Source organism: Molothrus ater, chromosome 3, assembly GCF_012460135.2.
Source record: "Molothrus ater isolate BHLD 08-10-18 breed brown headed cowbird chromosome 3, BPBGC_Mater_1.1, whole genome shotgun sequence".
Lineage (NCBI taxonomy): Eukaryota > Metazoa > Chordata > Aves > Passeriformes > Icteridae > Molothrus > Molothrus ater.
In genome coordinates, this window is record NC_050480.2 from 22195714 (window position 1) to 22206488 (window position 10775).

The 10775-nt window shown below is 40.4% G+C and overlaps 1 protein-coding gene across 1 annotated transcript; it reads right to left on the reverse strand.

Moving 5' to 3' along the window:
* Positions 1-2222: 2222 nt before the first annotated feature.
* Positions 2223-10107, reverse strand: NENF (neudesin neurotrophic factor). Its single transcript, XM_036379915.2, has 4 exons — positions 9783-10107; positions 8571-8631; positions 7528-7631; positions 2223-6955 (listed from the first exon to the last, which is right to left on the reverse strand). Exons 1-4 carry the CDS (start codon positions 9960-9962, stop codon positions 6779-6781), a joined length of 522 nt encoding a protein of 173 aa, XP_036235808.1. The 5' UTR covers positions 9963-10107; the 3' UTR covers positions 2223-6778.
* Between the last annotated feature and the right edge of the window lie 668 nt (positions 10108-10775).

The following is a 10775-nucleotide window of genomic DNA, read 5'->3' on the forward strand; positions in this document are numbered from 1 at the left end:
CCAACATTACCTTCCTCAAGAGGCTGGAAGTCACAGCAGGGATAAAAGTCACAAGGAATTCAAGGAAAACAGCAGCTTATTTAGCAACTAGGAAGCCATTAAGGATGGCAAAGCTGTAGTGAAGGTGAGAGCTGCACCCTCATTTCTGTGTCCCAGGTCACCTCTTCACTGGCTAAACTCCAGCCTTCTTTCTTAAACTGCAATGGGCATCATTTAAAGACAAAATGGGGAAAATTGATAAATTATGGACTGAACAGCAGCAGTGTGATTTTCCATGAATCCAAGCACCTGCAAAGTATCAAAGCCAAAGGCATCATATTTTTGGAAAATGAGACTGAGGTTGTCAAGCAAGGAGCCAGCAGTATGAGCTGTTTAATTCAGGCTGATTTCCCCAGAATTGTATCCAAGAGGATGTCACACTTTTCTGTTCTCAAGTTTAACCTTATCTCTGAGAGCATCAGCAAGTTTCACCTCTTCTGAAAGAGCACTCTCCTGTGATTTATTTATAATCTCCTGCTGCTTCTTGTAAGTAGAGTTTCACTCCCCTTCTTTGCTCTGCCTCACATCATTATATTGCACTGGAAGGCTGCTGCTTCACATACAAACCTTTCAGCAGCCTGTTTTCTTCCAGCTGCAAAACATGCTAAGCTCAAAGGAGACCACTCAGAAGAATGGGAAGGAATTTAGGGACAATAATAATATTTAATGTGTAGAATCACAGAGTCTCAGCACTTACCAAACATCCCTGCTGAGCTCATGTTCCTAAAATCCTTTCAAGTTCACTAAAATGAATAGGTTGGTCTTTGCACACATTAATACTGAGAGTTTTTCAGCTATCCCTACAAGCTCATTTCTGCCTATCATTTTTGTTGTGTCAGGGTGTTATTTGTGACCTGGTCAGTTTAAGAAATACATGGAATACAACATGTTTCAAAAGACTGCAAGACTGCTGCTGCCTTTGTCTAAATTGCTAGATCTGTCTGTTGTGTATCTCAGGTGCACCTGCACCTTTGTCTTTGTGTAACATGGAAATACTTCAGAAATGACTTGAAAGTCCTACTGCCCTATTCTTAAAAAGTCTTGCATCTATTTTAAAGTACAGAGCATGGTGAAACAATAAATAAAGAAAAATCCTTGAAATGCCTGATACACTTGCAAGACATGTTACCTAGGAATGTGATCTCAAGTTAAACACGTAATCCCTTTGATTACCACTTTTGCCTTAAGTACACTTAGATGTGCTGCACAGTTCAGAATGAACACTTTGCTTTTTTGTGGAACAATATTTATTCTTGTTAGTAAAGTTTTTAGGAGTTTTGCTCAAACATAGAAATGCATAAAGGGATAAATGTAATTAATAATTTTGAGTTTACCTGGACTTTTATCTGCAGTGTAAAATAAAGGCTATGGAGCCAGAGCCCCCAACAAGGCAAATAACCTTCCTAGGATACTCTTGATCTGCCATGGCTATTTTCAACCAGCTATCAGTTTAATCTATAAAGTTACCCTCCAGGCAGTGAATTGCTTGGTAACTAGTCCTGTGTGTCCAACACAAATGATTTTAGAATCCCTGCAAAGTAGCACAGAACAAGGCATGAGGAAGTTTTCAGTCACCATCTAATTCTGTCTGCCCAAGCTGCCTGAAACAAGTGCTACCTTTAAGGATTTTTTTTCCATTCACAGCTTTTGTTGTCTACAAAAGAAGGGTGAAAGCTCTAAGTTTCAGCTCTACATTCAGACATTCCTACTAGCTTAGGCCTGGCTTGATTCATCTCACGTGTTTGACACTTTGTATGCCTCTATCTGAGTTGTTGTAATCTTTAAAGCCCAGGAGAAGTGGATTAAAATTTTCACAATGCAAGGGTTTAGATTCAAGTCTTTTTCAAGGCTTTATCTGCTGCCTTTGCACAGTATGGGAATATTTCAGCAAAATCTGGAAGGTAAAATATAGACCCTGGGACAGTGATTTCTTTTCCTTTTTCAGACAAGTTTCTTTAAGTAGAGGGAAAATTAGGTCAAATTTTGATTTCTCTTGGGTGGCTTATCTCCAAGATGGCCTGCACCCAGTTTCTTCTAAACTTTTCACTTCTCAGGAGATAATATCTCATGTCAGAATGATAAAAACTCATGTCAAGAAGTACTGCAGAACATGGTAAGCTGAACATTCATCAACAGTACAAACTTTCTGATGGCAAGAGCTATAAATAACTTACAGGAAACATAAAGAAATTGTTTATTCAAGAGTACTTCCTGTGGCTCTGCAGTTCATCCAGGTGCACAAGCTCTATTTTTCACAGAACATTCATCTCTGTTTCTCTTAGTTTGGATTTCTCATCAACAGATTACCCAAGCCAAGATTTAAGTGTAAGTTTTGTAAACAAGTAAATCAGGACTCACACTTTCTACTGAACAGAAAGAAAAAAGCTAAACCAAAAGGTGTTATGTAAAGCCCAACAGATGGATAAAGGTGCAAGTTTACATTGTTATCATTGGCCATATTTGACAGAAGCAAAAATTGGAAGCACTGCTGTCAGACCTGTTCTGCCACATCTACCTTGCCAATATCAATTGTCCCAGTAGCACACTAAGACAAATTCTTATTTCCCACTTATTCTGTTTTCTGGGTTAGGGTTATTTTAGACATGCCAAGGTCAAAATCATGCCTATTAGAGTACTTCTAGCAGTGATGCCCACCTATCATACACCCAGGTGTCTTTGACACTCTGACTGACTACAGAGGGGGAAAAAATCACCTCTTGATATAGCACTGAGTTTTCTACCAAAGCAGACAGACACACTGTACATTAAATTGTCTGAACTGGCACTCACAGACAGAGCTCTGAGTGAAGTGCTACAAATCTAAAAGTTTAGTGTTTTGGGTTTTTTTTGTTTGTTTCAAAGCATTCACAGACAAGCACTAGTTTGTTTGAAAACTGCCATTCTATATACCATGTAAATAGTCTCAGGTTATAGAGTCACGTGTACTTTTATGAATATTACTTATGGGGCACAGATTTGTCATATAAATTGCATGGTTTGTATTTTTTTTTTTCCTGTATAGAGAGGAAAACATTAGGCAAAGGAATAAATGGATGATGGATAACAAAGTGTGTGATTGTCATCACTTATGTCAGTTTTGGGATTTCAAGATATCCAGTGTTCATCTGAAAATAGGCAAATACTAATCAGAGCTGCTTAGCACATCTTCCTGATGTGCAGCTGAATCCTTCTGAATGGCAGTTTTTTCACTCACTGTAGTAGGCAGGTGGGTTTTTCACTTTTTTTCCTTTCAGTTCAACCAGATTAGCTGAAAAATTATCATTAGGCTTCCTAAGGGGATCTTTCTACATCCCTTCCATTTTCTCTTGAGCAAATGCAAATTACATTGAGCCCATTTCAGATAAATATATTCATCTATAAGGGACAGAATACATATGTGAAAGTCATCTAAACCATTTTGTCTTGTTCTATAAGTTCTTGGGAGTCTCACAAAGGAAAACGACAGCAATTTAATACCTTCCCAAACTATCATTAGTTGAATGTATTGCCTCATAGTGGTTTTAGAGCAACAGTAAAAGGAGGTGATTTACAAACTGTTTTGATGCTTCCTCCATTCCAGAGCACAATCCTTAAACAGACAGGCATCCTCTTTTAATTTTTACTGAAACATGGAAGTCTGGCAGGTCTGACAAGTGCAGTCTGAACTGTGATCCTACATTTATTCCTACACTGATGTTGTGATGAACCCACAGTCAGTGGTACCAGCAGACCATAAAGTTAGTAGCCTAAGCTGCAGTTTTCAAAGGATCACAAGGTCTTTTCTGTAGAGGAAAACTAATACAAAACCTGATTTAAGTTAAGACTCATATTTTGGCAAAAGGCTACAAAAAAGTGGTGTCCATATACATATTATGGATAGAAAAGAAATAACTTTATGTCTTATACTAAATTCCTGGAAAAATCTTGGCTGCTCAACCTGCAGGATTCAGAGCCCCTGCATTCCAGAAGGTGGTCTTGGTTAGATTAGGATGCAATAACTAATAACACATTCTTAGGAGGAATTCTCTCCACTGCACTCTCTCCAACTGCAAAAAAAAATAAGGAGAATACTTGGATTTGCATTTCATAAACACTTTACTGAGTTTTTTATGCTTATTCTTGCAGTCCTAATGCTTCAGTTGTTAATAAGAGAAGTCCTTAAAGTAGGGATGATAGAATTTATCCTGTCACAAATCTGTTAGGGTCAAAGTGAGAGACTATTGAAGTGCCAGCTGGGAAACACCATGCATCATCTAGGTAAGGGAGCCCATCTGATAATCCTTAACATTCTAAAGAGTAAACTATTATTAAATACTAAAGGAAGGCAATTCGTGGTGCAGCAATTCATAAAACCTTAGGCTTAAGTTAGCAAGATGGATGTTGGAAGCACACAGCAAAAATAATGATATTTGCAATGCTATCTGGTGTCGCAGACATCTTTCATGAAAAATCCTTTCTTAGGATTTTTCCTTGTGAGAAGCTGCAGTTTCAGTAACCAAAGTAAACAATGGTTATCTGCTGCTGTGGAATGCAACAGGTAGAGCCGTGATTGGTCTCCTGTGGGTGTTTGGATTTCTTGACCACTCATGGCAGAGCTGGCTCTTGCTCTGTCTGAGACACAGATCTTTGTTATTCATTCTTTTCTATTCTTAGCTTAGCTAGCTTCTCAAGAAACCTTTTCCTTTCTATTGCTTTTTAGTATAGTCCTAATGTAACATATATCATAAAATAATAAATCAAGCCTTCTGATCATGGAGTCAACATTCTCATCTCTTCTTCATCCTGAAAACCCTTGTGACCACAGTCACAATCTGGAAGCAGCAAGCAAATTGAAAAGAAATTCTAGACTTTCCAAAGGAGGTGTGGAGTAGGAGGGCTTTGCACAGCTTGCTTGTCTTGAGTTCAATTTATAGATCATGAGGGCACCTGCTTTACTGGAATAATACAGAGGTCAGGGAAATGCAGCTGCCTGAACAAAGCAGCCATAGCTGACAGTTGACTTTTAAGCAAAATCCTTTTCAGGCCATTGGCAAGAAAAACAACCTTAGACATAAAGTAGTGTTGTTGAATTAACACTACAAGAAATACTGTGCTACTATGAATGCATTTTGAAAAAGCAGTCAGTGAAAACGTGTCAAGGATGTGTCCACTTAAAGCCTTATTGTTGTAACACACAGTAATAATAATAATAAATAGTAACACAAAATAATTATTATCTGAAGCAATAGCCATTTCTTAGATGCTGATTTATTTTTTCTGCTCAGAGCACCATCCAACAGTGGGAGGGCCCATGGAGTCCCTCCAGTAAATGAAGTGGTCTAATGGTGAGAAACAAAACAAATCTAGAATAAAATGTGTAAGATTGTGAAAGAATAGGCAAATACATAGAAACAGCTTTTCTAGTTATTCAACTGACAGGCAGTTCCCTGCAAGCTAGAAGGTGGAGAATCATCTTATAAAATATTCCCTTCATAGAAAGTTACCAAAATACTTAAGAATAGAACAACAATACAGAATAATATTTTTATAATATCTGTATTATTAATACAGAATGGGGAGCAGCTGCTTAGGTTTTCCCATATCAATCAAAATGGTGACAGTGACAGAGAAATCCACACGTGGGACAATTCACATTCTACTTAAGTTAGCGAAAGTCAGGGGCTAGCAGCACTTTGTACAGCTCAGGGTTTTACAGTGCTCTTGCTGCTGGAAGGCTGCCAGGGAAATGCCATCAGGGGGGTTTGCTTTCACACTGCAAGATCTGCAGTTTTGTATCAGGTTAAGAGGAAGAGGAACATGGCACTGCACTCTTCATTGAAACAACAGTGGTGAAGCCAGGGTAAGAACAAAGAAAAACTAAGAGACATAAAAAATGAGAGCTGAAATTGTTAATATAAAAATGCTAACAATGTTCACAGGACACTGAGCTGCTATAATAAACCTGTGCTGTAAGAGAATGTGGCATAGTGGGCTATGATTTCCTCTTTTTGTCAGAGAAAGATAGAAGGAAATCATCATAATCTAATATAGATGACATCTTTGATGATTATTTTTAAAAAGTAAAGTGTCGTTTAACCAAACCTAACATAATAGTCTTATTTAAAATGTCACAGTAGTCCTCATGGGGGAAAATAGATTTATTTTTCTCGGTTTACAGCTGTAGGCTTTGCAGAAATACTCCACAGTAACTGCATTTGAGGAGACTGATTTGCTTTATATCCGATATTCTCGAACCCATCAAATATTAAATTCCATAATGCTTTTGAAAATGTTACCCTGTATATAATGTATTGCACCTGTCTGTACTTGTGATACCTACACTCACATGAAGCACAGAGAATTGATGTTAGCTTGTCCAGATAATTAATTTACACTTTTCCAAGGAGTGGGAAACAACTTGGGATTTACAAAAAGACCAGTCATATTTCAACTATTAAAAGCTTTCTTCTTTCTTCTAAGGAATGAAATTTTACATTATACACTTCTTAACAGAGAAATCCTGGCAGAAACAACTTGCAGGTTGTAATAATTCCTGTAATTCCAAGCAACCAGCCCAGGTGTATGACACAACTACAGATCTGTTTGTTTCCTCTATGCTGTGTGTACACACACACTTATTTTCTGAGCAGAGAACTGACTCATGGTAGCTAATTGCAGTAATGAACTCCACAACACAGGGAATTAATTTAGTATTCTGCTGTGCCTCTGTCCAGGCATTTTCTAGGCACCAAAATGTTCCTCAAAACTCATCTTTAATGCTGAAATGTGGCTGATCTTCAGGTTTAAAGTCCAGATTGGGGCTGCCATCCTCATTCAGAATTCGCCGAGAAGTATAGCCAACAATTGGATATTTGGCTTTATAAACATTATTGAAGATGTCATCCAGGGACTTCAGTTCCTCCTCTGTGAGTCCTGTCTGAAGGAAACAGTGAAATGAAAGTCCTGTCTCAAAGAAATTAAAATAAAGATATTTACATGTTGTTGTTTTTTTTTTAATGATTACTGTAAACCTTAGGGTCAGCTTTTGTATTTACACAGCAGAGCATGATGAATAAAATTGATAGCACAGCCTGTAATTGTATTCTTTCCATTCAAATTCAGCCTTGACAAAACTTAAAGGTATTCAGGTCAGACTAGCAACAACCCACCACCAGAACTAGCATTCACTGCCATATCAGGATACACCAAACCAAAAGAAAGGGATTTACTGTCTTTGTGAGCATCTTTTTAAACAGCGGGCAATTTCCATTTTATATGCTTACAGAAGTTGTATTGATTCCAGAAATGAAAAACTTTCTTTTTGAAAACTGTTAGCACCTTTCATGACCCGTAAATATGTTTTATGTATCTAAAGAGAACTAGTGCATTTTGATTTTAAATATGTGAGTCAACTTATAGAAATGCAAACAATTTAAAGTCATCATTCATCATCTTGCATAATAATAAAAATTTGCAAAGTAGAATTAAACTGATGGCCCATTTTCTTACTGTGTCATGTGTAAGATCTGCTGGATCCAGAGACATCTTTGCAACTCCTCTTGTTGAGTCTTTTCCAGCCAAAGCATTGTATGGGGCTCCTTTTCCATAAAATTCTGTCAGATTAAAAAAAAAAATAAAATCCAGTGATGATCTGACAATGTACAGGCTATGTTCAGCTTCTACCCTTCACCAGACTGTGAACTGAATGTCAGTGAATTGAAAGCAACAACTCAAGCCTAAGAATCTTCTTTCCTGAACTGACTTTGGATTTCCTACTTGTTGAGCTTATACAGCTGTTGAACTTCCTACACTGCATTCTTAAAATTTGCCTATTATTTAGGGAGTTGTGCTTTACATTCTCATGAGATGTTTGCAGACCCCAGAATTTGCAAGCTCTGTGTAATTTAGGATTTGAAGATCAGCCAACCCAACGTGTATGCCCAGAAAAGGTTAGTACAAACACAGTAACAAGCCATTGGTTTACTTATGATGACATCAAGGCAAGTGTCTAACACGCTCATGGTCCCTTCAAACTTCTTATTGCAAATCTGGATTAAGTAACAGGAGCTCAAATTAAAACATTTGCAGTTCTCAGGGAGGGCACAAACAGCAATGGGTGTGAGCACCAGCACAGAAGGAAAAGATGCAGCTGCAGCAGTGTTGATATTGTACAGTGGGTACATCCACACTAGGTTTGATCTGCTCAGCTCATGTACCCAGGGCAGTAAAAGTAGCTTCCATGTGGCCTGACCCCACATCTGGCAAGGACTCAGGGAGCTGGGAGGTTCTTCCAGTTTTTATTAGCAATGCCCAAGCTACCTGGACAGTGCTGGCTTGTCTGTCTGCATGTTGTGATCTCAGGCCAGTGTAAGTTCTAGACAAAACCTTAGCAGGGGAGCTGTCAAAGGAGGAAAATCAAGTTTTTTACAAGAGGAAAAAGTATATCTTTTTGTTGCAATTGAACTGCAGGCTTCCAATACACTGGGAATGTCTGAACCAAATGTCTGAATAACATGAAAGCAAAGTAGACAGCAGAGGAGAAGCACACTAACCTTTTCCAGAGGTGACATCAAACACTACTCCCTTCACTGCCAGGTAAATGGGCTGTCCTTCCTGGAGGGAAAGCCATCAATACATCCTCAGCACTTTGGCACAGGCAAAAAGCAGTTCATTTCAGCTGTGAAATCCACAAGCTCTTAGGACCCAAATTCTTTGTTGTATGTTCTTGTTATGCTTTGTTATGCCACCATGCACATTCCCTCTCTTGACATCTCTTGCTTGTGCTTTAAACTGCCCCTAATATTCTTTGAGGGTTCAAACATAAGCAATGAGAATCTTTTTAATCTAAACAGCACAACCAGAGAAGTCCCTTTTGCAAGTCACCTCTTGTCTGCACACTAGTCTGCTTGAAGATTGTCAACTGCATTTTTCTATTCCTAATGCAGATGGATATTGCCCAAAATAAAAGTGTGTGGCCAACAGCATTATTTGATTAAGAAACAAAGATAAATACATAAACACACGTAAATCTGATCTGCTGAGATCTGTTTTACTTAATAAGCCAGTGCTTCTGCTTTGTGTTTTATACATAAGATGTAATTTTAGTCAGACATTGGTTAGTCTCTTCAAAGTTTCTAGAGAAGACCCTGAGAAGGTCAGACAGCAAGTGTTTCAAAAGAGAAGCAGATGTGTATCCATACAGGACTTTATCGTTTTTAGTCTGGAGTTCTGCTGAGCCTTCTCTGAACCACAGGAAGCTAAACACTCCTAAGTTAAAACTGTCTTCTTGTTTTGATAATCTTGGTGGGATTTTGTTGTTGTTGTTGTTTTGGGTTTGGATTTAGGTTTTTTTAAATCTAAGTACATGGTTTAATGAATTACTGAGAGAAAATGAACTTTGGCTCCAACTCGTGGTAATCTGAAATTCTCTGGCAGGAGCACCTTGCCAAGCAGGGAGCGAGCAGAATGGCACACGGCACCCAACTATCTATCGGTGTGCGCAGCATCAGCCTCGGCAGCTGCCAGCCGCACCGGGGCACAGGCTGGAGCGCACGGGTGCCGCAAACCTCTCACAAACCACTGCCCGAGAAACAAGGGCTGCCCAGAACCACAGGGCGGGGATGATGGCGGGGCGGCACGGCAGCAGAGTACGAGAAACCCGAGCTCCGCGGCGGCTCCAGCGCTCGGAGCGCCGGGGAAGGCGGCAGCGCCGGGACCGTGCGGGCCCGGCCCGGCCTCGGCGCAGGGCGGCGGCCCGGCCCTACCTGGTGCCCGTCGTATCTGGCCAGCTCGGGCTCGGTGAAGAGCCGCACGGGGGCCTCGGCCGGCGGCCTGAAGCGCAGCTCGGGCTCGGCGCTGGCGGCCGGCGGCAGCAGGAGCAGCAGGCAGGGCAGCGGCAGCAGCGCCAGGCACGGCAGCGGGCCCCGGGCCGCAGCGCCCGCCATGGCGCGGATCGCGCACCGCCCCCGGCCTGCGGCCCGGGAAGGGAGCGGCGTCCGACCGCAGTTACGGGAACGCCGTGCACAGGGCCCCAGGGCCAGCACGGGGTTTACAACAGTTCTTGAAAAAGAACAACCCCCTCGCACGGCTGAGGGGCGTGGGAGGGCTCAGGCTGCGGAAAAGGAGGCTCGGGGGAAGCTTATGGCGCTTCAGGAGGGCCTGAAGGGAGGCTGCAGCCAAGTGCGGGTCTGCCGCTTCTCACGGTAACCATCGATAGGACAAAGGGAAATAGCATCAGGCTATGCCAGGGAGGTTTAGATTGGGTATTGTTAAAAACGCCAATCACTTGTTTTTAAAATTTTTGAAAGTTTAATAGTAATAAAATGGTTATAAAAATAGTAATACAATTAGAGTAACAATAATTTGGACAACTTGAATATGAGACAATAAATACAAAGAGTTAAGGACGTTAAGGCAGCACGAGCCCGAAAAAGGACACCCGTTAACAGAGGATTAACCCTTAAAAGCAATAGCCCATTGAATATTCATACACTTCATACATGATGCATAAATTTCATTCAAATACAGGATTCTGTCTGGTCATCGTCAACTTCTTCCTCCAAATCCTAACAGCGCCTTCGAGGCGGGAAGAAGTTCATTTCTTCTGATAAGAGGGCCATAAATTCTTCTTCTCTGAAAGATTTAGGTGTCCTGTGGCTGCTATCTCGCTGCGAGTCCTTTCTTTTTGAAAAAAGTATCCTACATAGCATCGTTTCTATTTTAACAATTTTTATAACCTAAAACTATATTTAACATAG

Bases quoted from the DNA above. Each gene is read 5' to 3' on its own strand.
- NENF (XM_036379915.2), bottom strand. From the start codon at position 9,962: ATGGCGGGCGCTGCGGCCCGGGGCCCGCTGCCGTGCCTGGCGCTGCTG. The intron at 7,632-8,570 runs GTTAGTGTGCTT...TTAATCTGACAG, and splicing joins TGATGTCACCTCTGGAAAAG to AATTTTATGGAAAAGGAGCC. The intron at 6,956-7,527 runs GTAAGAAAATGG...TGTTTCCTTCAG, and splicing joins CAGATCTTACACATGACACA to ACAGGACTCACAGAGGAGGA.